At 36.3% G+C, this 25,360-nt stretch overlaps 3 protein-coding genes across 6 annotated transcripts; 2 read left to right on the top strand and 1 right to left on the bottom strand.

Moving 5' to 3' along the window:
- LOC109706743 (probable WRKY transcription factor 9) lies at nt 4,606-6,413 on the top strand. The gene is made up of 5 exons (XM_020227716.1): nt 4,606-4,923; nt 5,038-5,181; nt 5,277-5,636; nt 5,718-5,831; nt 5,918-6,413. Exons 1-5 carry the CDS (start codon nt 4,618-4,620, stop codon nt 6,335-6,337), a joined length of 1,344 nt encoding a protein of 447 aa, XP_020083305.1. The 5' UTR covers nt 4,606-4,617; the 3' UTR covers nt 6,338-6,413.
- Nucleotides 13,878-17,239, top strand: LOC109706791. 4 transcript variants are annotated; one of them, XM_020227783.1, is made up of 3 exons: nt 13,899-13,951; nt 14,117-14,175; nt 15,996-17,239. In XM_020227783.1, exon 3 carries the CDS (start codon nt 16,009-16,011, stop codon nt 16,966-16,968), a length of 960 nt encoding a protein of 319 aa, XP_020083372.1. In that variant the 5' UTR covers nt 13,899-13,951; nt 14,117-14,175; nt 15,996-16,008; the 3' UTR covers nt 16,969-17,239. The 4 variants fall into 4 exon arrangements, with proteins under 4 accessions (XP_020083371.1, XP_020083372.1, XP_020083373.1 ...); XM_020227782.1 differs by lacking the exon at nt 14,117-14,175 and having other exon boundaries at nt 13,878-13,951; XM_020227784.1 differs by lacking the exons at nt 13,899-13,951; nt 14,117-14,175 and adding an exon at nt 14,218-14,477.
- Nucleotides 18,887-24,394, bottom strand: LOC109724867 (nitrate reductase [NADH]-like). Its single transcript, XM_020253820.1, has 4 exons — nt 23,252-24,394; nt 22,957-23,097; nt 21,146-21,378; nt 18,887-20,439 (listed from the first exon to the last, which is right to left on the bottom strand). Exons 1-4 carry the CDS (start codon nt 24,261-24,263, stop codon nt 19,087-19,089), a joined length of 2,739 nt encoding a protein of 912 aa, XP_020109409.1. The 5' UTR covers nt 24,264-24,394; the 3' UTR covers nt 18,887-19,086.

Genomic DNA, 25,360 nt, shown 5'->3' with positions numbered 1-25,360 from the left:
ACCACACATACTAATTTATAAAGTGCTATAAAATTTACTTATAAATATAACATATCACTCATTCATTAATATTGTAATTGAAATGTAAGTATAATTAAAAAATAGACCAATAGGATGGTAGGTACAGGTCTCCTGCTATTATTATTTAGTAAAGTCCACAGGGGCCAATCCCAAAGCCATGTCTTGGGATTTCGTACTGAGCTCTTCACTGTTCCGAGAAGATACCAAATTATTTATTTATTTAACTTAAATTTCTCAAAATCCACTTCCTTGGCCACCCCCCAAGTGACAGCTTAGCTGTTATTCTATGAAGTCTAAACACCAGTTGACTGTGTTTAATGGCTATAAGAGAGGATAATGTCGGATCGTTGGCGCTAATTATTTATCCCAAAAATTCGAGCGGTTAAAAATACACAATCAATTTACTTAAAACATACAGATACAGTATCCACATGTCTTGATTGTGACTCGACCTAACCAGCTTCACGCCACTTCGAACATGGCTGGCCCACCCAAGCTCACGCCATTTCGAACATGACTCGGCTCAACATGGCCTTACGCTATAGAGCAGGATGCTGGCCCATTTAAGCTAACAGATAAGTGTTTGCATTTTGTTCTGCAACAGCAGGTCAAGTTAAATCAAGTCACGTTCGAAATGACGGGAGGGTGGATTGGGTTGAGTCACGTTTGAAGTGGCGTGAGGCTGGTTGGGCCGAGTCGAAGCGTTGCATCTGTATATTTTGAATGATTTGGTTGCATATTTCTAACTGTTCGAACTTTTGAAATTAATAGTTAGCGCCAGCGATCTGACAAATGATATCAGAATCAGAGATCACGAGTTCGATTAATGATTAGCGTCAACGATCCGATAAGTGATATCGGAGTCAGAGGTCAGTAGTTTAATTTTTTATATGCTGCGAATTTACACAAATAGTCATTAATTTGGTTTGATGATTCAGGATTGCCGTCGTAGTTCCAAACCAGTAGCCTTCAACCGCTGTGCATGGCAAGTCAACCAAATGGCCCTCTCATTTGTGATTGGTTTAGCTTCATTTTTGTTTTGTTAAAAAAAAAAAAAAGTAAACGAAGACTTAGATTATTTACTTGGGCAAGTAGGTGCAATAAGATTCTGAGCAAATTAATAAAAATAATAATATAAAGCCTCGCTTGGTACTGTATCTATTTTTTATTATTCTAAACAGAATTTTGTATATTTAAAAGGTGTAAGAGTGAAAAGTGGATTTTTCATAATGTTTTCATCCAAAATATTTATTTGGCAACAAAAAATAAAAATAAATTTTATTTGTTTCTAATTTTTTAAAAACAAGTTATTATCTATTATTTGATCAGATATATCATAATTAAGCTAATCAACTATAATTATTTTTTATCAATCAACCATTTAAAACATGTAATCGTTCCATCCAAACTTTGTGGAGCACAAATCAATTAATGCAACATTTATAATTACTATTTATATTAATACTAATGTCAAAATTTAACTACCTTTTTTAAAATTATTTAACTTAGAGATTTTTAATTAGAATGCAACTCTCATGGCAATGAGTTCCCCACCCTAACAACCAAATAACAGAGGTGACCAATCAATTTGTATCCATCTTAAATTAATGGAGCTCTAGCTTATTTTTTAAAAAAAAAATTAAAAGAAAAACGAATGAAACAGTTGGGCTTAGAATTTAATTAATAAGATAATAATAGAGATTAACAAATTTAATCTCTATTATTATTAGCAGTCATTCTCTTTTGGGTTGTGTATTTATATTTAATATTTTTTTATATATGTATTAGCTTAATTAATAGGCCGAGAAATTCCAAAGAGTTGACCTGAGATCCCACTGGTGACCGCAAAGAAAACAAAATTGTAAAAGTATATAAAGACCACTCAATTATAAGCTATTTTGAAATCGACTCTTTGATTTTTTATTTTTATATAAGTTTTTATCAGATCTATTGTTGCTTAATTACCTTTAGCAGTTAATTGATCTAGTTTTATTACCTACAAAGTATTCTAATAATGTAAAATGTGATGAAATTATCAATTAATTTAGTAATTTGGCTGCAATTATTTAATTCTAGAAAAATAAAGATAGAGAGGGTCTCAATATATAGAAAAAAGGATAAAAAATGGGATTTATCATAACTATAAATTATTTCTCAAAAAAAAAATCATAACTATAAATTATTTTAATCGAACTATAATTTAGGTTTGCAATCTACCCATTTAATATATTTGATTATGGCTATTTAATAATCTTTACATTTCAAAATTTCAATGCCCCATTTACTTTTTGCTTTTGATAAGCATATTTGGCATATGTAATTCACCCAAAATTTCATTAAAAAAATATTGGCCTAGATTTGGAGGAACCAACAAATATTTTAAATCAAATAAACTAATAGATTGGGTACACAAGTTACAATCTTAAAATTGAATAATTGAATCAAAACAGACCAAGTTAATTAAGTTCCATACATTTTCGCCAAAGTATATAAATAAAAATGTATAGAGCTACCCAAACTTTAATTCGGGCTGATTCAACTATCCAACCTTTTATAACTTTGATTTTGATACTTAATTTTTCAATTTGTCTGATATAAGTTATTCGATAATTCTTCGGTTATAAATTTTAAACCTGCCACTTACTTTTATGAAATTGTAGTTATTTAAATTAAATGAAGTAAACTAATCAGGTCCATAAAATTAAACAATGTATTCAAATTTTAAGATTTAGAAGTCATTAAATGGCTCAAATCAAATAAATTAAAATATTAGATTGTAAGATAGTTGGATCAAAATAGGTCACTCATAGTAGTTGGGATAAGTTCCATACTTTTTTTTTACCATATATATTAGGCTGTAAGATAGTTGGATGAAAATAGGTCATTAGAGTATATAATAGCCCTACCCGTATACAGTCCGACTACTACACTCTTGTGAGTATAAATTTTTTTGTACTCATAAGTTTTCGGCCGTTAGATCTAGCACTTTGATCATTTCCACCTGTTCGATCATACTATTCAACCAACCAACTCAATCCTAGGGAGCCACTATCATTCTAACCGGGGGCCACAACTGCAAATCCTTTCATCTAACGGCCGAAAACTTATGGATACAAAATGATCTATACTCATAAAAGTATAATAGCCCTACCTATATAGAGTCCGGCTACTACTCTCCCATGAGTATAGACCTTTCAATACTCATAAATTTTCGGCTATTAGATCATCCCCTTTGATAATTTTCATCCGTTGGATCATACTATTCAATCAACCACCCACTCGAATCCACGGGATCATTATCATTTTAACTGCACATTTCTTTATCCAACGGCCGAAAACTTATGAATACAAAAAAAAAATCTATACTAATAAGAGTATAACAGTCCTATTCTATATATGAGTCCGGCTACTACACTCTCATAAGTATAAACCTTTTAATGTTCATAAATTTTCGACCGTTAAATCTTTTTCCTTTGACCATTTTCATCCGTCGGATCACACTATTCAACCTACTATTCACTGGACCCCACGGGATCATTATCATTCTAACCGTACATTTCTTTATCTAATAGCCAAAAACTTATGAGTATAAAAAAAAAAATCTATTTCATACTTATGAGTACAAAAAAATCTATTTCATACTAGATTATAGTTGAGGGTTTCCATACATTTTCTTTTTTAAAAAAGAAAAACCTTGGAAATTAAAATGAAGTGGTGAGCGTGGGAGGCGCGGGGCGGAGTCACATGACCAACAAGAGGCCCACTTGACTTGGGTGTCCCTGTCACCCGGATCGGAGTTTCGTGCGCACTCACCTTTCATCTCGAACCAAAAATAATAATTAATTAATAATAATAATTTATTATTATTATTATTATTATTATTATTATTATTATAAAACACACAGATTAACAAAAGTGAGCTAGTCGTCTCACTCTCTCTTTTTAATTTTTTGCATGCATCAGGTGCACCCCCCATGCACCCTGCATCGAAGTCTTAAAGAAAATTGAATGGATGCAATCCATGATGTTCGGACCCTATTAATTGTATGATGGAGTACATAGCATTTGGTTTGATAAAATATTGTTTAATTAATCAGTATTATTAGAAGAAGTACTATGTAACCAACGACATCATTCAAATTACATCTTATGTTTTATAGGACTAAAATTTTATTTTTTGTTTGCCATTAGAATCTTTTGTTATGTTTCTTTTCTGTCAAACACCAAACTAGTGTACGTCGCTTCCTTAAATCAGAAACGAAGCTAAACTAGAGCATTCTGCTTATGTTTAAATTATATATATCTATTGAATCAAAATTTGATTTTATATTATAAGTGATCAAATATAACACATGGCGCGGCACGTGGTGCATGGCGCATGGTGCACTGGTTGCATGCAATAATTTCTCTCATCTCTCTTTCTATTATATTGTCATATTATTATTATATTATATAATATAATATAATGTTAATTTGTGTAACCCCCTTTAATACGTCTTACACGCGAGAACATTGACTTGGGGATGCCTCGGAGGCGCCATTAAGACCCCAAAAGGAAGAGAGAGACATAGAGAGAGAGAGAGAGAGAGGGAGATCATGTCAACAAAGAAGAAGAAAGGGGAGAAGATCAAGATAATGCAAGTAGATCTCTCGTTGAAGATGGAGGAAGAACAAAAAAGAAGAGGAGATGATGAACACCATGAAGAAGAAGAAGAAGAAGAAGAGATCAAAGCGGATGAAAATGATGAAGGCAGCGACGACGATGACCACAACGTAGTCGAAGAAGATGGAGAGAAAAGAGAAGATGAAAACAATAAAGAGGGAGATAAAGAAACCAAGAGAGAGGTGGGACAAGATGCAAAACAAGAGAAGCCCATGGTTGATAATATTGTATCTAATGAGGTTTAGCTATATCGTACTAAGATTCTTCATACCAATTCTCTCTCTCTCTCTCTCTTTCTCTTTTATTTGTTTATTTATTTGACCTTGAGTTGCTGTTGTTGTTGGTATATATAGTTGTGCATGTTGCAAACCGAGATGGATCGAATGAAGGAAGAGAACGAGCTGCTGCGGAAGGCCGTCGACCGCACCATGAAGGATTACTACGATCTGCAAATGAAGTTCGCGGCGGTGCAAAAAGCTGATCATCATCAACAAAGAGTAACTAACCAAATTAGCTTCACTCAACTTACGATCTGGTAATAATTGTTTGCGTTGCTTCGCTTTTAATATGGATCCATATTTTTTTCGAATAGGAGCCCCGAGTATTCCTTTCTCTCGGCGGTGACGATAACCGAGAGCCAAAGAGGGCTCGTGAGACCATCGAGGGTGATCATCAAGAGCAAGCAAAACCATTGTTGTTATCTAATTACCGAGGGGGCGACACAAAGGAAGCGAAGGAGCTCGGGTTGTCGCTGAGCTTGCAAACATTTGAGGAACCGCATGAAAAGGATTCGTCCATGAAGGAACTCGCGAGTAGTTGGTTAACCCTAGAGAGCAACAAACTACAAGCCGCCGCCACCGCCGCCGAATTGGCGGGGATTACGAGCCAAAGCATCAATCCGGCCAACAGGAAAACTAGGGTTTCAGTGAGAGCCAGGTGCCAAGGTCCTACTGTAAGTTCATTCGCCCAATTCATCATGCTCCCAAGTGTTTATTGTGTTCTCAATTTTCCTTTTGCTATGAGAAATATGTAGATGAATGATGGGTGCCAATGGAGAAAATACGGTCAGAAGGTCGCGAAAGGGAACCCGTGTCCGCGAGCGTACTACCGATGCACGGTCGCACCCGGATGCCCGGTCAGAAAACAGGTATATATGAATCAATGATATTGCTTCTGAATTTTCCTTACTGCGCCAATTTTTCGTTCCTAAGCATTTTCACTGGTGCTGTATAGGTACAAAGATGCCTCGAGGACATGTCGATACTCATAACGACGTACGAGGGGACGCACAACCATCCCTTACCGGTAGGCGCGACCGCCATGGCTTCCACCACATCCGCGGGACCAAATTACATGTTAATGTCCGGTGCGAACTCGTCTTCGACATCCAATATCATTCCTGAAAGCTTCTCTAACCAAATACATTCTTCATATCTAAGCCCATATCTTTTGAATTCTTCGCCCAATCTACCAACTCTGAATAGCTTCGCAAGTTCTCCGAGCACTTCGGGCATCTTCGACATGTCCACGAACTTCCAAACACACAATATGAAGTATCAATGGCCCGCGAACAACCCCTTTTCGAGTAACAAGGATGAAGAGAGTAGTAAAAGTAGCAGTAAGTGGGTGATTGACTCCCTTTCTCCTCAGTGAATTAGGACCTTAGATTGATAATTGTACACAAAAAATATACTTAATCATATCCCTTGGCTATCGATGCCCTTTTTCCTCTAGTTCTTTCAACTTTGAGATTAGATTTTGAATATCATTTTCTTGTACTATTGAGCTTCTTGATTTATGAAAATAATTCAAATTAAAGGAAAATTGCCTAATCAACAATAATTTCAGCATCTTATTAATTGTTTATCACGCGTAATTTTAATGGTTCTTATTGAACAACATATATCAACACATTGTAGCTAGGTGTCCTCATCAATCATTATGTACTGTGAAACTCGTATATTGGGATTAACTTGCAAAACTTACGCAGTAGTACTTAATATATGTAGAGTATTTGTAACAACAGCTATATTCAAGTAATAAAGTGCATGATAATCAATCGAAATTATAATTAAGTTACCACATGCATGCAGTTAATAGACAACAATTAATATCTATATATTTATATTTATGAAAACTAGCTTGCACACATTTTAATATTAATTAGATGATCACATAATGTTCCTTAATTAATTCTTTTTTTTTTCCCCTTTCCCCCCTCTCTTTTAGTTGGATTAAAATTACAAGCTTAATCTAATATGGAAAGTAAAGTAATGGATGATAAAATAGAGAATCAACTGCATTAGGAAAAAAATAAGCAATAACAAATTGAAGATTACATATGGAATTTTTTGTAATTCATATATAAATATTTAATTTATTAGGCATATGATCCACGAATTATGTAACCAAATCAAAGTGTTGAATTGAACTAGCTAGCTAGAACTGCAAGACCTTCTTATTATTATTTTTTAAATTCGAGTTTTATGCAGTAAACAATATGCATGTGGTATATAGATAACAGGGAATGTATCATTTATTAACGTGCTAAAGATCATGGCTATATATTAACTAGCTAGATATATAATGTATCTTGATAAATTACGAATACAAACAAATATAAATCTCTATTCTTAAAGAGCTTTTGTTATATTCCAGGTTCCAAACTTTAGTTGCTAAATATTTATAAAGCACACTTTTAAAGCCCACATCTAGAATTAATGAATGGAGAATCCTACTTAAAAGAGCACAAAAAATAATTTTGACCTTGAAGAACACGAGAAAACAACCCCCTTTACACACACACACACACACACATAAATATATATAGATTTAGTAGGGCTACTATACTCTTATGAGTATAAAGCCCTTTATACTCATAAATTATTTTTGATGACGGAGGTTCAGAATCAACGATCCACCCTGTTAAATATGATATAGAGTATTAGAAATTTCTAAAAAATAAATTTCGTAATTTTTTGAAAATATAATAAAGTCCATCAAGCGGACATAAAATGAACGGTCAAAATCGAACGACATTCTAAAAATGAATGATTGGATCCTTCAATTTAAGATCGGAGTTATTGATCTTTATCTAGATAGTAAATAAAATTTTTTATCAAAAATTCAATCGATTTCGATTCTTTTACACCGTTAAACTAGCAAGTATCCCATGCCGACCGTTCAAATTTGTCAATTTTGAGATCTTTTGATTATAATATAAATGATGTCAAAAAATTATTAAATTTGATTTCTAGAAGTTCTAAATGCTCTAAATAATGTTTAACGGTATGGATCGTCAATTCAAAAGCTCTATCATCGAAAACGACTTATGAGTACGAAGACGATCGTACGAGTGCTTGGTGCTATCAATAGCATTGTAGCCGGACTATACATATAGAACTAGGCTGGAATATTATTAATAGCACCAACTCATTGATGCTATTAAGTTTTAGACCCTTGGATGAAGCAATGTACGGTTATGATGATAGAGGTCCCTTAGGGTTGAGTGGGTGCATGGTTGGTTGAATAGTATAATCTAACGGATAAAAATGGTGAAAGAGATAAATCTAACGGTAGAAATTTGATAGCACTAAGTGCTTGGTGCTATCAATAGCACTGTAGCCGGACTCTCTCTCCATAGATATTGCACATTTTGATTCTATTTAACTATTGTGCTCCTAACTAATCTTGTTCAAAATTCACCATAATGATGAATATAAGAGTCTAATACTGGTAGGTTATTTAAGTGTTGGAAAAGTTCATTTTCATATATGAGCTATTTAATTGTTGTTTAATTTCATCGTATGCATTTAGAAAGTTTGTTGATTCTACAATTGGTTAATTATAGATCTAGTCGTAAAGCTTGACGAGATTTTCATGCATCCTGATACTTTTATTCGTCACTAGTTTGCGAATTTTCATTTGCGTTATAATCAACTTACTTTTTGGTCCATCGTTCGGAAAAGTCTCGTCTATACGGCTACAAAGAAAGTTCAGAAACAAAATTAAAGCCAAGAACAAACTATATAAAAAAAAAAAATCATAAAAGGGAAGTTAAAATTTAGAATAAAATTTAAATTCAGAAGATGAAATTAAAAAAAAATAATAATATTTGAAACCTTAAGAGCAGTATATTATTATAGTTTTCTGTGGTCTATAAATACAAGTTCTTCGTCAATAGAGATATTTAGTTAACTTTTTTAGTGTAAAGACTTTTAAATTCTATGGAAAAATGTATAGAGAAAGAGGATGCGTAAATATGTTTTATTGACTTTTAAATTTGAATTAATTGCAAGTGGCAAAAGGGCTTGATGGTTGGTATCCGAGACCCAAGTTCGAATCCTAGTTGATTCACATTTCCAGCTAAGTTTATTTCTAAATGAAATAAACGAAGCGGGTAGCATGCGACATTTCTCTCAAAAATAAAAAAAAAAGGATTAATTGCATACAGATTCCCGCAAACATAATGAATTGTAATTATATTTCTATAAAGTTCAAATTTTATAAGTTATTCCTGCAAAAGTCCTAATATTTTCAGATATATTCCTGTCGTTAAAATCCGTTAGAAAAGTTTAGTTAACCATAGGTTAAATACTTTACCCTAATTAATTTTTATAATTTTTGACATTTTTATCTCTTTTGTATTATACTGTTATAATTTTTGGAGGGATATATTTGTGATAGCAAATTGAAAATATAAACAATTTTTTAACAGTTTCTAATGTAACAAATAAGAGCAATATATCTGAAAACATTATGACTTTTGTAGGAATAATTTATGAAAGTTGAAGTTTACAAGAATATATTTACAATTTACTATCTATGTTTGTGGAACTAGTGCGCAATTAACCCTTTAAATTTTATGGAGAAATGTAGAGGATGTACGTTTCATTTTAGGTTAACCTAAACCGGTAGGTAAATCTAAAGCGTTGAATTTAGTCATTCTAAAAAGTTGGAAAAAGAATCAAAAAAAGAGTTTTGTCTTTAATGTCAAACAAACGTTATTAATAAGGTGGGTATTCACTATAACAAAATTAGGTTATAGGGACACATGTTTGGGACACTTTTAAGTAAGTGTCCCATTTATTCTAAATATAAAGCCCAATCCAACCAAAAATAAAAGATTACTCTACTCAACCCACCACACCCAGTCCATTTGGCCCGATTACAAACAGAAAAGAAAAAAAAAAGAAAAATCACTTACCATCTTTTCTTCTCTCTTTACTCAATCCACTGAATTTCTAGACGAAGAGCCTTTCGTGTCGTCCTCCTCCACCACCGCAGCCAACGAGATAGAGTTTCGGCGGTTGCTAAATGCTTAAATAAGTGTTGGTAAATTAGCAGCACTCTTTTAGGTTATAGCGACACTCTTTAACTGTCACTATATACCTAGCGACCCCACATATAGCAACACTTTTTAAAAGTGTCGGTAATTTTAGCTAGCAGCACTTTTTTGACATATAGCTACATTTAAAAGTGTCACTATAGACCGTTTTTGTTGTAGTGATTTAATTAGTTTTATATATGTTGTGAATAATATGTACGCATGAAAAACAAGTTTTGTATATAATTTTCAGAATTATAACGATTTAAATGCATAGTGCTAATTCAAAAGTTTCATAAAATAAAGGTATTGACGTATGAAAACTTGCTGTTGTGCACATGCATTCACACACGCATGTAATTAGCTTTGTATAGGGTGATCGATCAATATCATTAATTAGCGAAATGAAATTTTTAGATAGCATTTGATTTGGAGATTACGGTGATCATTCAAACCCCTAATAAGAATTTCAGTTTTTTTTTTTTTTCCATGTTATTACTAGTGTAAGAATCCGGGCGATGCGGTGGGTAATAATATTTTAGTACAAATTTACAAATTTAATAACAAATAATAACGTGAGAAAGGATTTAATAATATAAAAAATATAGAAAATTTTTTTACAATGAAATTACAATCTAAGAAAAAAAAAATGTAAGAAATGAAAAAGTAAGAAGTATAAGTGAAAAGATATTTATTTAGAATATTATAAAGAATGTATAACAAATGGCAAAAGATTATGCTGAAGAGACTTAAATTCATATTTAACTAATCATATAAAGAAATTTATTTGTCCAATTCTCTTTCTTAACCCAAATTAGATTTCTCTTAACACCAACTATTATTGCATTTATCTATAAATATCAAAATTGTCATGCTATTATAGAATTAGTACAGAATGTAAAGTAATTGAAGAAAAAGTGCAAGGAATATATGACAGCCATATAAATAAATTTTAAAAATAATAATATTTAGTTGTAACTACCTAAATTGTAAAGAGCTAATTTTCATACATCCATGAGTCCAACGGCTTATATATTATATTTAGTCTGTTGGTGCAACAAAATAATTTAATTAGTTCTTGATAATTTTGCTCTGTCAATTTTTATATAACTCAAATAACTTATTTATAAAAAGTAGTGTACAATAAAGAAAAAAAACTTTAGAAATAATTTTTTCTTTTTTTATCATTTATTATGAGGCAACATCTCGTAAAAAGTAGAAATTAATGAGGCAGGAAACCGAAGAGGCAATGATTTTACGGAAGAGGCGAATGGGCACACTGCGGAGGAATGAACAAAGAGCAAAGTGATTGGAGAGTAGCATTTAATTAATGAGAGGGAAAGTCGAAGAGGCAATGAGTTACGTGGAAGGTGAGCGAGCACAGTATGGAAGAGCGAAAAATGAGCGAAGCGATTGGAGAATAGAAATCGGAAGAGGGAGAAACTCTGAAGGTGGATCCCATAGGTAAAACTTAAGGAAAGCATGCCACATGGACTAAGATTATGAAAATCAATAGAACTAGTGAAGGGCCCGCGCTTTACAGCAGGTAAAAATTATAATAGTAATTAATAATAAGAAAATATTAAACATTCTCTTCTGTATCTCACTTGATATATCCACCAAACGTCATGGGGAGAGGGGAAGTGGGCGCGTATTAGTGAGAGACAGGGAGGGAGCGAGGAATAGGTTGGAGATAAAAAAATTAAAAGTCTGGTGGAGGGAAGGAAAATTGCCATAATCAATAATTGGAGATAGAGAGAGGTTAGGATTGTAAGATAGTAGTGAGATCATTTAAACATATTAATTGAAAGTTTGGTAGTGAAATCGTTTGCATTAATTAAAAGTACAGTGGAGGGAATGGAAATGGTAATAATGAATAATTGTAGATAGAAATGATAGAATGATACATGATAGTGGGGTCATTTAAATATATTAATTTAAAGTTTTGTGAATGGAACCATTTAAATATATTAATTAAAAGTTTTGTTAGTGGAATCATTAAAATGTACATTGAAAGTTTAGTGAGGGAAAGAAGAAGAGTCACATGCTAGTGAGGGTGAAGAAAAACTTACCATATGACAACAAACATTGGGAATTCATCTAAATTAATAGATTTTATAAATTATAGATTATAGATGCCACATTGACTAAGATTATGAAGATTAATAGTATTTTACAGTTGGATATTATTGGACAGTGATAGAGAAATTTTAGCAGGGTAAAGAATTACTTATTGGAATATCACAATTTCACCGTTATTTAAGAATTTAAGTGTTTATCGATACAGACTGCATTCACCGTGTCATATCGTGTTAATAATATATCAGTACGATACAATTTTCGTTCTAATAATACATTTCAAAACCCTCATTTTTTTAAAAAGAATAATAAGTAATTTTCTCAATAAAATTTTAAAAAATATAAATAAATAATTAAAATATTTTGTTGCTAAAAAATAAATATTTTATGCTATTATGTTGGTATACATGTATTTCTTTGATTGACATTTATTGGTATGATTCGACATGCACCGTATCATACCGTGTCTGTAAATTTTTGGCACGCCGTGATAATTAAATTCTTGCCGTTACCTATAAAATTATTGTCCTTTGATATAATTTGCTAACAAAAATATGCGCCTTCTCTACGTATCTCCTCCTCCGCCCATTAATTTCGAAGCGTAGAGCGTATACCACCGTATGTAGTATTTGGAGGAATGGTCCACGTATTTCCGTATATATTGTCATCTCTGGGTCCTCGTTCTTCACCCAAACACTGCCACAGTTTTTCCTTTTTTTTTTTTTTTTTTTTTTCTATGCTGTAAAGAGGTTCGAAAATATTTTGAAAAGCCCCAAGAACAAGTAATGCCTTAAACCTTTATGATCTTCGTTCATCTCATGTATTCGTGTACATATGTAGACAGTTCAATTTTACTTTTATGAAAACTTTTTTTTTTAGTTTTTCGTTCGTTTGGTTTCAAGAAAAACTAATTTTTTAAAAAACTTTTTTGCAAATTTCATAGCAAATTAATATTTTTATTTTTCAGAATTTTTTAAGAAAAACAAAAATACTAGTTTTCTATAAAATTTGAAAATAAGCTTTCCAAAGAAGCAAGTTTTCTTTGCAATCACATGGATTTAAAACTGAAAGCTAAAGAGATTTTTTATGAAATTTTTTTTTCCATGCTTTTTGGAGAAACCAAACAGCTTCTAAATCACTAATTCCACATAAAATGATGCTGGAAAATACACCAACCATTTATTTGTGAATTTTGAAACAACAAAAGATTTGAAAAATATTCTATTTATTTCTATACTTAATATACATTTTACTGTCTCATTAAAAAATGAAGAAACATATTATTATAGCTTAGTTTGGTATTGAGGCTCATATGATACTATTAGATAAAATGGAATTGGGATAAAAGTATATAGCGATATGCTTCTGTGTTTTCCGGTTGACTCTACATATGAAAAGAAATAGGATATTTTCTCATGGTACTTTTTCACCATATATAACGTAATCTCCTCGTAATTCTAAACGAAGCCTATATATTTTTGGCCAACTCCGTTTTACTTAACATTAGTCTCCACACCAAAGGGGTCCCAAGCCTGAATAACTTTTAGGCCTACTACAGGCCTTGCTTGTCGTGGGCTTAATTCGGCCCATATAGGAAGAGCTAATCAACTCAAACCGGGCCGGATCTGGTTGATCAGGCCCGGCCTATTACGGTCCACATCCAAACTCCTCGACATCGTGTCCTCATCGCGCGGTCCAAATGACGTTAATTCCCATTTTCAACACCACTCGTCCCCTCCCTATATAACAAACGTGGCTACAACTCCGTTACCATTTCGTCTTCTTCCNAAAAAAAAAAAAAAAAAAAAAAAAAAAAGCGCGAGGATTTGCTTGAGCTCGATCGCCATTCGAGGAAACCCTAGGTACACAATTCGACCCTTCCCCCTTCTTCGTTTTCCTCGCAAAATTTTAAAAATTTCCGAAACATTCGAGTTCAATTTTGGGCCCTCTCTTTTACCTTCCCTCTTTACCTTTCCCTTTTTTTCTTTTTAACTTTTTTTCTCCTCCCCCTTTTTTGGGGTCCCCAGTTTGAGGGGGGTTGGGAGATCTGAGTAGTAGCTGTAAGATGCCGAGATCGTAAGAGCATGTGAGTCTCCCCCCCCACCTTTTTTTTTTTTAAATTATTTTTAATTTTTTTTTAATTTAATAATGCTTGCGTTGCGTGGTTAGGGTAGATCCCATCGGGGTTATCGGTTGATCAGAGCATCTTATATAATACACTAATAAAAATTCTATCTTTGTTTGATGTGGGGTTTGCTGTATATATTTATCTCTATATATATGTTTGTATCCCTCAACTGTCTTAAGTAACAAAGTTGGCATTTTTCTATTATCTCTTGCTTTATTTTCCTCATTTGTTTGTTTGAGAGGGGGCTTCCTCAAAAACAGGTAATTCATGAGTATGATTTCATAGGAGAGTAGTTTAGATATCAAAGTGGGCATTTGAGCTTTTAAATTGTTGGGGAAAGGCGAAATTGTTACACGAATTGTTAACAATTGACCTGGGAATTCTAAATAAATTCTCTTACCTCCATTTTTTTTAAAAAAAAATTAATGCTGTATGATTTAGGTTTGTGACACAGCTACTATTCCTGGCTTATGCTCTGTAGCAATTGGAATTCTGAATTTTTCACTTCATATGGAGTTAATTCAATTTTATCGCAACACTTTTTAGTTCATCCTTGATTTTCAAGTTCTTGGTTTTTTGGGAGATGGAGTATAACAATGATCTACCCAAGTTGGTGCTAGTGTTGAAATGTTTTAGTTTTTCTTAGGACTAAAATTAGGTTCTGTTCGAACAGCTAAATTGAATAATTTTGGCCTTGAGTTATGGTGAATGTTAAAATAAAGTTGTAGGCAATTGTAGATCTGAGGATGCTTGGTGTCAAAGATGAATAGATACATTAAAGCAACATAGTTATCAGATAAATCTTTTATTTGTCTTATAATTATTGTATTACAAGACAATTATCCACTCATTACAATACCATCTGTAATTGGCTATATGGATTCATCATCTGTTTTGAAGTTGGAGACGTAATGTGAGATGTCTAGTGTAAATCCTTACGTCTCCAAGGAATCGTAGGATCTAGCTTTGCCAATTGAGATTTATCCAGATCCCTTGACTCGAAAGATTTATGATCTATCGTTTTCAAAGGCGCGCATGCTAATCTACATATATTTGGGACCTAAATTGTCTTCCAGTAAAGTAGATGGACGGTTTATGTTTGTTAAATATTTCATTTGTGATATGTTTTGGACTGAAAGTAACTCCATTTTGCCTCGTATATTATTGTGGCTATTCTTTGTTACCTCTAACTTGGAAGTAGAGTTGTCTAAATAATTGAATGGTGGTTGATGGTCTCTAGGCCTATAGTACTGCTTGTTTTATGTTCCTGAATAGAGAACTAAGTTGTTGAGTGTTATACAAAACTTTTTTATCCCACAGGTAGGCTATTGTTGCACGACAAGTTTCTGTCGTCTAGTTGAGTAGTGGTGAGTGAAAATTCGGTCATATCTGTCTTATTGTCTTCTTTGTTCTCGCATGTGTCTGTGGTTCTTTGCACGCATGCAGTTACATGCTCTTCGCACAGACAGAGACATATTTGCATGAACCAGTATTATTTTATACAAGTGTAAAGCTGGAAATTTTCATGTGATTTTTAAGTGCAAGCATAAAATCTTTCAGTCCCACACACAATTACACTATTAGTTGCGAGATATTGGAATTTTACTTACGTTGCTCTATATTTTTGAACAAGGATAGTGCATAACAAAGAAAGAGGTTCACAAAATGTGGTCTTCGTTACAACCTTTCTTACATACATGTCAACAGAATCCCATAAATGAATATTAGGAGAGCATTTTATAACACTGGTTTAAGATTTTAACAATTATTTTCCTCAGATATTCTGCTAAAATGGCAAGAAGTGTCAGACGCCGAAGACTTTCAACTCGTCAGCACAGGTCTACTCCATATTCTATCCCATCCTACCATTGGAATACAGAAGATGTAACTGATAGGAAGAAGAATAGGCTCTTATGCTCAGAGAAGAAGAGGGAGTGGGAAGACACCACCTGCTCGGTGTGTATGGAGTACCCCCACAACGCCGTCCTCCTCCTCTGTTCGTCCCATGACAAGGGTTGCCGCCCTTATATGTGCGGGACCAGTGACCGCCACTCTAATTGCCTCGACCAGTTCAGAAAAGCCTACTCCAAGGAGACAGGCCAAAAGCCAGAAGCAATCGAGCTTTCCTGCCCTCTGTGCCGGGGCGAGGTGAAGGGATGGACCGTTGTGGAACCAGCTCGTGAATATTTAAATAGTAAGAAGAGAAGCTGTATGCAGGATGATTGCTCTTTCGTGGGATCATATAGAGAGCTCCGCAAACATGTGAAGTCTGTGCACCCTTCCGCAAGGCCTCGTGATGTGGATCCTGCACATGAGCAGAAGTGGAGGACACTCGAGCACGAGAGGGAGCGGCAGGATGTGATCAGCACTATCAGGTCGTCAATGCCGAGGGCAGTGGTGTTTGGGGATTATGTTATAGAGATGGACGGTTCCGACGAAGAGAACGATGAAAGGGGAAGTCATGACATTAGTAGGAGGATCCTTTACTTCTTCTTGCAAGAGGGTGCGCGACTTATGAGGCTTCAAACAGAGAACGCAGGATCGGAACAAAGGGAAGAAGAGAGTGGTTATGATTCTGTAGATGGAATTAGCGGTCCTGATGTTAGTGCTGCGTATTCAGCTGATGTTGATGATGAGGCGGTGGCTTCTGTCATTAGTGCCCAAGGGAGAGGCATGGATGTGGCGAGATCGGAGGGACGACGGCGCCGCCGACGAAGAAGCCGGGGTAGATCGGGCATGGATGTAAGCTGAGGAGCAGAAGCTAGTACCGTTCTTGTTTATTGCTGATCAAAGGGAAACCGGCACACTGTTGAATAGGTAATGGCTAGATATTTGTGAATTTCTTCTCTAGTTTACTGATTTACATTCATGTAATTTAGACCCAAATGAAATATTGTTGTTCTTGTCATGTATGTTGATGCATCTTTGTTTATTTGTGCACTTCTTAACATTTGCATATGGTGTAAATTATTTGCTTCATTCTAGGAAGCATTAAGATTATTTGAATGATCTGTATTCTTCATTTCTTTGTTGTCATATTGTTGTTTCTAGTAAACATTCTCGATTACCGAACAAAATGCTTGTTCTTGGTTTCAATCATTAGATTAAATCAATTATCTTGTGTCCTCTGTGGGGAGTGTTATCTCATCTTTGCATTAACTTCCTTCAACTAATCTCACCTTGAGAATGCTTTTTATTGTCAAGAAATCCATGTAGGTATTCTTTGTTTTGCATGTTAGTACTCAAGAGGCTTAATGTGACACCATGTTCTTTGTGGGGTTGGACCTTACTTAACTACATTTCATTGCAAATTTGCTTGAAAAACTATAGATCAATTCGATTAATTGAATTACAGCAAATTTCAAACACTGAAAACTATTTGATGGATAATGTTAGATTAATAAGTCAAGCTAGGGCCATGATTCATTAACACATTTGGTTGAGAAATTCTTTGAACTTGCTAGTTCTCATTGGCATCATCTTTATTTACTGTTATATCTGAAGCAGTTCCAGCATCTTAGGCTTCATAAACTTCTTTAAATTCATAGTTAAAAAAAATTAATATGACAAGTAGAGAATAAGAGTTCTTGGATGTGAGGGGTGTAAGATCTATACCTAGTCTAGAGGCGTACTCTTAGCATTTCTCTTATTATAATACTGTTCTGTAGCATTTATATCACTTCGGATAATTTGTAATTTGCATGTCAACAAAAAAAACTTATTTATTAAAATTATTAAATATTGTTGGGGTATTAATAGAATATTCTATGATGTTATTGGACTCTGTTGTCTCTTCTTGTCATTAAAGTCAAAAGGAGAAACTTAAAAGCAACAGGGTTGGTGGGTAAACACTCAACCATGGGTGGTTTGTATGCAGTGTTGAAGAGTTTTTCTTGGAAAGTATCTACTCTATTAAGGACAGTAATGTGTCCTTGAAGGTAAAGAGGGCAAATTCAATGATTCCTTAATTCATTGCATCTATCATTTCACTATTACTTTGACCTCCTCACAACCATGCATGCTTTTAATTTTACTCTTCCGCATCTGCTCTTACACTTTAAACAAAAGCAAATTTGTCAATGTCCTTTGTAGCCTTTTGTACCATGTTTATTAGCTCTTACTAGAGAGTATTTTCTTGTGGTAAAAACTAACTTAATCAACCTATTTCTTTGCGCACAACTACTTTTTAGGTTGAAAATCACTTTTAAGTTGTATTGAAGTTTAAGTAAGACTAAATTTAGCCTTTAAATTTTAGTTTGTTAACCAAAGAAATACAAATATAAATAAATATTTGTACGGATGGTGGCTACTGTGTGACCTATAGCCTAGATCAATGAAAAGTATATATGATCGTCTCAAACTTACAGACCACGCTTTGATGTTTATTTAAAAAAATTGGGGTTCTTCTAGATGAGCTACATTTGTTACAATACATTTAACTCGGAAATTAAATTGCATTATGTAGAGACTAACAATGACATACAATTTGATATTAAAGTTCAATGAATTTAGCACTTATCTTTAAAAAGAAAAAAACAAACTTGAAGAACATTTTCTTTTTCAGTGCCCATCACTATCAACCACTTCTAATGAATATCCTTTAGTACCACTCCAAGAGGATTTTCTCATATACTTTTTGGTCCCACAACTAACCCCCTTGTTTCAAAGATTCCATCAAACCATAATAATACACATTGCATTAATCAAATTAATAAATGGAAATGGAGATTCCATACGCATCTGCTTATCCGCTTTTGACCTCTCTTCTAGGCTTTTGTTGGCTTAAATTACCAAAGAATAGGACTAGCACAGTAGTCAAAATAAATCCATACATATATATTTACAGTGTCCGAATCGTATCGTGCCGTATCAAAAAATAAAGATGGAGTCGGATTTATCATACTTCATCTTCTCGAGGTTTGGCAAAACGGCGAATTGTATCATCGGCTGCGGCCCGCACGCGAGTGCGAGCGTGTCGTCGGCGCCGCCCGCGGGGACGTGCTCCTGTAATATGGCCTCCGTCACGAAACCGATGCTGTACCGCCACTCCTTGTCGGGCCGGCTGAGCCTGTCCACTACATACCAAACCCTGAGCCGGTCCGGATACACCGCCGCCCACCAGTCCAATTCGTCCCTTAGGAGAATGTTGTCCTCCGACCGGTTCGTGTAGACTAAGTGCATCTCGGTCCGGTCGTCCGGCTGGTCACGGAGCACCGCCTGGATAACTTGGTACACTGGCGTGATCCCCGTCCCACCCGCGATCATCGCGAGCCGCCGCGCGAACCGGGGTTTCCCGTTGACCATGAAATTGCCCCGGCCGGAGTACTCGATGTGCCCGAGTGGCCCCTTTATGTCGATGGCGGAGCCGATTGGAAGCGACTCTAGGTACTGCGACATGACTCCGCCGTCGGGGAACTTTGGGTGCTCACCTTTGAAGTAAACCTTGATGAGGAGCTCGAAGTACCCAACCGTGTCGACGGGGCTCGTCGGCGTGTAGGCGCGCATGCACGGCTTTCCGTCGACAGTGGCGCAAAGAAAAATGTGTTTACCAACTGAAAGACCAAGAACTTGGTCGTCCGACGGGAGAGCAATTCGGAAGAGCCGCACGTCGCGCGAGACCACGGCCTTGGCCACGAGCCGGCACCGCACCTTCTCGCGCCGATCGACGAGAGCCGCAGCCGGAGCTCGGGCGGCCTCGCTAATCGTGTCCAGATGGTTAGCAAAGTCCGACGCGCCGTGCACCGAGTTGTCGGAGGCATAGCCGGCGGCGACGAGCTCGCCGATGCGGTAGGTGTCGAGCATGGCGCGGGCCTTGTCGGAGTGGATGGCGTCGAACTCCTCGGTGCAGTCGGTGCCGGCGTTGATGAGGATGCTGTCGGCGCCGCCCGGGTGGTCTTTGAGAAAGGCGGTGCAGTCGTAGACGTGGCCGTGGATGACGATCCAGGCGGAGTCGGCCGACGAGTGCTTGCGGACCTCCGACATGGAGAACTGCTGGGCGGCGGTGTTCATGAAGGGGGACGACGTGCTTTTCTTGAGAGTCGGCAGACGAGCGGCTGCGGCGGCAGCGGTGGCGGTGGAAGTCTCGAGGTGCTTCTGCTTGGCCATCCAGCCGCCGGGCTGGTTGCCGGGCTGCGTCGGGTGCTCGAAGACCAGCCCGATCTCGCCCCTGTACGGCCGGCAGCCTGCCACCTTCACCCTGAACCAGCAGTTGTTCATCATGCCCTGCATCCCCGAAATGATCACACCATTTAACTCACTGTCTTCCCAGTTTAGTCGCATAAATTAAAATGCATGGCAAGATATTCGGGTAAAAAATTTATGAAATTTAGGTTCAAACATACATAACTTATCTGATCTATGTATTATTTTAAGTCAACTATTTAATTTTTTAAAAAATTTTAATTTTATTGTCTAATAATATTTTATTTTGCTTAATATGAGTCAGTTAATAATATTTTAATTTTAAAATCTGAATGGATCGTTTGTCTTTACAAATATAGTTAGAATACTTCATATATACAATTCTCGCAAATATAAATTTATTAAAATCTATAATTATTCTAAATTTTAAAATCAAAGTATTATTAAACGATTCAAATTAAACAAATTAGAAGGTTGACCAGTAAAATTAAACTTATTTTTGATGTTAAGTAATCAACTCAAAATAGTCCATACTACGGATAAATTTTATATATTTTTACTTAAACTTCGTCTAAATTATAAAGCATTTTGAAAATACGATCCTCTAGACTTTCTTAATTTACTATCTAATTATTCAACAACTGTTTTGTAAAATTTGAATTTATTATTTATCTAATTAGAATATTAATTTTATATCGCTCAAGTGGCCACAGTCCTACTAAAACAAACAGTGCATTAATTACAAATTCAAAATTTAAACTTTTGATTTTGATTTTTGGTTGTGTACCATGACGTTCCAGATGAGTTTCTCAGGCTGGGTGTTGAGTGACTCGTCCCATGCTCGGACGGCGATCTCCTTGGCGCCGAGGAGGTCGAGGATCTCGACGTCGACGGACCAGAAGCACCAGCACCAGTACTTGCCGAACTTGTTCGGCTTCTCGCGGTGGTCGACTGCGCACACCACCCAACTCTCGCCGCCGTCCAGCGTGACTTCCACCCTCGTCACCTTCCTACCTCCCCCTGTCAAACAAAAAACGCAGCTTTAAATAAATTATTATGTTGAGCATAAAATATAAAAATAGTATAATAATTTATTTTTTTTTTTATAAAAAAGTAGTTATTCTAAACTATCAGTGGACACAGTAGTAACAATAATAATAATAATAATAATAATATTTCAATTGCCGACTTTTTGCGTTGTGAGTCGGCGGGAATAAAGCCAAAAAAGAAAAAAAAACAGCATGTTGTAAACAAGCCGAAATAATATTTAAAATAGGCTTTATATTATTCTGAATAAGAGGCAAATTTCTTTTGTTGTTCCTCTCATGAGTCAGTGTAATAAATAATAAGCAGATTATATATATATATATATATATTGCGGCTTTCAAAGAACGTGTGTAATAATTTGGTGAAGTGAATAGTAGATAATGAATGGCTTTGATCATATTCACCGGTTAGATTATACTATTCAACCGACCACCCACTCAACCCAAGGGGGCGCATATCATTCTAACCGCACATCTTTTAATCCAATGGCTAAAAACTTACAAGCACTAATGACTTGATACTTTTAAAAATATAGGAGCTCAATTCTCTCTCTCTCTCTCTCTCTCTATATATATATATATAGAACTAGGCTGAAATACTATTAATTGTACCAAGCGCTTGGTGCTATTAGATTTTCGGTTCTTAAATGAAAAAATATACGATTAGAATGATATGGACCCCTTGGAGCTGAGTGACTCATTGGTTGAGTAATATAATCTAATGAATGAAAATAGTCAAAAGGTTAAATCTAACGGCGGAAAACTTAGTAACACTAAGCATTTGGTGCTATCGATAGTATTCCGACAGGACTCTTTCTCTCCTTCCCCCTCTCTCTCTGTATGTATATAAATTGCCGCCTTCAAAGAACGTGTGTAATAGCTTAGGTGAAGTGAATAGAAGATAATTAATGTGCTATTAATTTTATTTATCCTTTTAAAAAAAATAAATTTAATTTGAAATATAAAATAATTATGCTTCGAACTTGCGTCGTTTAGTCTGTGCGAAGTGAATACTTAATTGAGATATTTTTACTCTAGTAAATGATAACTAATTTTAATGAATTCAGTTTAGTAATAACAAAATAAGTTATTTTTCTCGAGCAAACTCGGGCTTAATTTCGAATTATATTGACGCAAGTTTCTGAGCCAAATATTTTGAAATATGCCTATACATTTAATAGCAAATACATAGAGCAAGTAATTTTAAAAAAGTATATATTTTCTGATCCATATATTTTTCCCTTTACTTAATTGGTAAGCAAAAGGCTCACAGGAACCGCAATGTCAAAATTCATGGGATAAAAATTACTAGGTCGCAATTTCGACCACAATCATCAATTCTGTTAATTTCTTTTCGTTTTTATTTTTTTATTTTTTTTGTTTTTTCACTAACTAAAAGTTTCAGCGGACACCAAAATTATGGGAGGAAAAAAAAAAAAAAACAACCTAACCCAAAAAAACATCTCAATCAATTCTAAATATTATTATTTTTAATTTTTTTTTTACCACAGTAGTAAATAAATAAAAATAATAAGCGAAATAACGGACTCACCGGAATAGGCGTAGCCCCTGATGGTATACGGGCTTAGCGTGGTTAATGCGTTGATGGGGAGGATCTCGTCGTTACACGGCGTGGTGATCACCGAGTTAATGTTTAGCTCGTTGATGATATACTCCGGCTTGTGCCACCAATCTTTATTCATCCACCACACCAAATCAAAAAATAAATAAATAAATAAAATAAAATAAATTATGTTTAAAAATTTTATTTTATTAGTGCGTCCTTCAGCTCTACTGAAGTCGAAGTAGAGAAGAGAGTATATCAGTATGATTTTGAATTTGGATACCTTCTGCGTTGGCGAGCTCGGCGTCGACGTGGGAGGGGAGGACGCGGTTATCGTGGTAATGGTAGTAGCTGTCGGACTCCTCTGGGGCGACGGTGATTTTGCGGAGCCACTTGACCATGCGGCCGCCGATGAAGCCGGGGATGACGACCCTCACCGGGAAGCCGTGGTCGGGGGACAGCAATTCTCCGTTCTGCATGTAGGCCAGCAAGACGTCGCGCGACACGTCCATCGCGACCTCGCGCCGGAGGCTGGTCCCGTACTTGGACCCCTTCCCGCCGCCGCCGCCGCCGGGGAGGTCCTCCGCGCCCTCGAGGCGCACGTGGCGGGCCCCGCTCCCGCGCGCGGCAATGCCGCAGCGGCGCAGGACGTCGCGGAGGCGGGCCCCGCGCCACACGGACGTGGAGACGGCGCCGGGGCCCCAGCTGAAGCCGACGGTTTGGCGCGCCATGTTGTGCTCCTTGCGGCGGTTCCCGGCGCAGACGAGCGTGACGGGGATCTCGACCGGGGGGAAGTCCCGGACCAGCTGGTCCATGGTGAGCCGCGCCGGGCGCCGGACCAGTCCCGCGACCTCGACGGTCCACGCGGACCAATCGGCCCGGGGGACGGGCCCGTGGTTGCGCACGTAGTGGAGCGGCGCCGGGGTGAGGAACCCGTGGTGCATGAGCCGCGGGAGCGGGGGCTCGGAGTTGAAGGGGTGCTTCCCCGTGAGCCGGATCAGCGAGGGGTTGCGCCGGACCCACCGGTCCGACGTCCCCTCGTCGCGCGGGTCCTGCACCGAGGGCTCCACCTCCTCGTGGCTCCCGCACAGCGCCGCCCAATCCGAGTCCTCCACGTCGTCGTCGTCCTCCTCCTCCTCCTCCTCCTCATCGTCGGAATCAGGCGCACGCCTCGGGAGGATCTGCGCAAGAGGCGGCGGAGCGAAGCGACCGCCTCCGCCTCCGCCTCCGCCTCCGCCGCCATTCATGTGATTCGCCATCGCGGTTCGGGCCGGGTCGACGATCGCGGTGCCCATTTGATACCAAATATTCAATCCTACTTGAATAAAACAAAACCAAAAAACGAAAAATAAAAATTTTGCGGAGTAATTAGCTAGGGGCGAAGGTATGAACACATAAAAAGGAAATGGAGGTGCGGAACGGCGAGAGCGAGCGTGGGCTTTTATAAGCCTCGTAGTCGAAGATGGCGTCATATATATAGGAACAGGTGTACGTGGATGAAGGAGCGGAGCACCTGGCCATGAACCACATCCTTGTGCGCGGTAATAATTAATGTTCGTTATTAATAGAGTTGTTTTTGTCGGCGGTTCATCGTATGCTGTACATAAGTTTTAAAAGAGTAATGCATGGTGGATTAAGTCGTTATTATTTATAATAATGTAGTAATAATAGAGGATTTTTTTTTTTTTTTTTCTAACGAGAATAAGTACCCCTTTGGTATAGCTCGTGGAAAAGTAATTTTTACATAATTAATTTTTCTTTTCTCAATTGAAGTGAAATTGGATGTCTTAATTTTTTTTTTTTTTAATTTCTTCCTTATTTTTCTTTTCTCTTTCATCTTAACCACCCATTAAAATTAAAGGATGGCTAGAAAATTAGAAGCATAATATATTTATATTTGATGATCTAAAAGCTAGTTATTTGATTCTTGCAAAAAGAACACATAAAACAAAACAGCCATTTAATGAAAGTTATATCTTGTACTTTTAGTTGGTTTATTTTATTTTACACATTATGCAACAAACGAAGTCGAGACATAAATAATATTATCTAAAAAATCTTTCCTACATTAAATAGTTTGATTTTATATAAAAAAAATCAGTTGGATCAAATGATTTTACTCTACAAGTCTCAAAACTATAAATTGTCTAGATGAGTAATTAATAATACCCAGGAGTGCAACTCCATTTAAAACACAAATATCATCACTTCTAATTAACATTGAACATTTTGGAACGCGCATTGCACTACTGAAGTGGGAAACTATCATTTTCCCACCTTTTATAAAATAAAAAGAACACAATAACAACACCCATATATATATTTTTTGTTATTTATTACTTTTCTCCTACGTACAACAACAACAACAACAACAGCACTTGGGCGAAACCTC

The sequence above is a fragment of the Ananas comosus genome, linkage group 2 (assembly GCF_001540865.1).
Source record: "Ananas comosus cultivar F153 linkage group 2, ASM154086v1, whole genome shotgun sequence".
Lineage (NCBI taxonomy): Eukaryota > Viridiplantae > Streptophyta > Magnoliopsida > Poales > Bromeliaceae > Ananas > Ananas comosus.
This window is presented reverse-complemented; position numbering and strand designations above follow the sequence as displayed.

What these genes read in the sequence shown, in the direction of transcription:
- LOC109706743 (XM_020227716.1), top strand. Translation starts at nt 4,618, where the DNA reads ATGTCAACAAAGAAGAAGAAAGGGGAGAAGATCAAGATAATGCAAGTA. An exon ending in ATAATATTGTATCTAATGAG is followed by an intron (nt 4,924 to 5,037) that starts GTTTAGCTATAT and finishes TGGTATATATAG; the next exon opens with TTGTGCATGTTGCAAACCGA. An exon ending in CCAGGTGCCAAGGTCCTACT is followed by an intron (nt 5,637 to 5,717) that starts GTAAGTTCATTC and finishes AGAAATATGTAG; the next exon opens with ATGAATGATGGGTGCCAATG.
- LOC109706791 (XM_020227782.1), top strand. Translation starts at nt 16,009, where the DNA reads ATGGCAAGAAGTGTCAGACGCCGAAGACTTTCAACTCGTCAGCACAGG.
- LOC109724867 (XM_020253820.1), bottom strand. Translation starts at nt 24,263, where the DNA reads ATGGGCACCGCGATCGTCGACCCGGCCCGAACCGCGATGGCGAATCAC. An exon ending in CGAGCTCGCCAACGCAGAAG is followed by an intron (nt 23,098 to 23,251) that starts GTATCCAAATTC and finishes GGATGAATAAAG; the next exon opens with ATTGGTGGCACAAGCCGGAG. An exon ending in AACTCATCTGGAACGTCATG is followed by an intron (nt 20,440 to 21,145) that starts GTACACAACCAA and finishes TCGGGGATGCAG; the next exon opens with GGCATGATGAACAACTGCTG.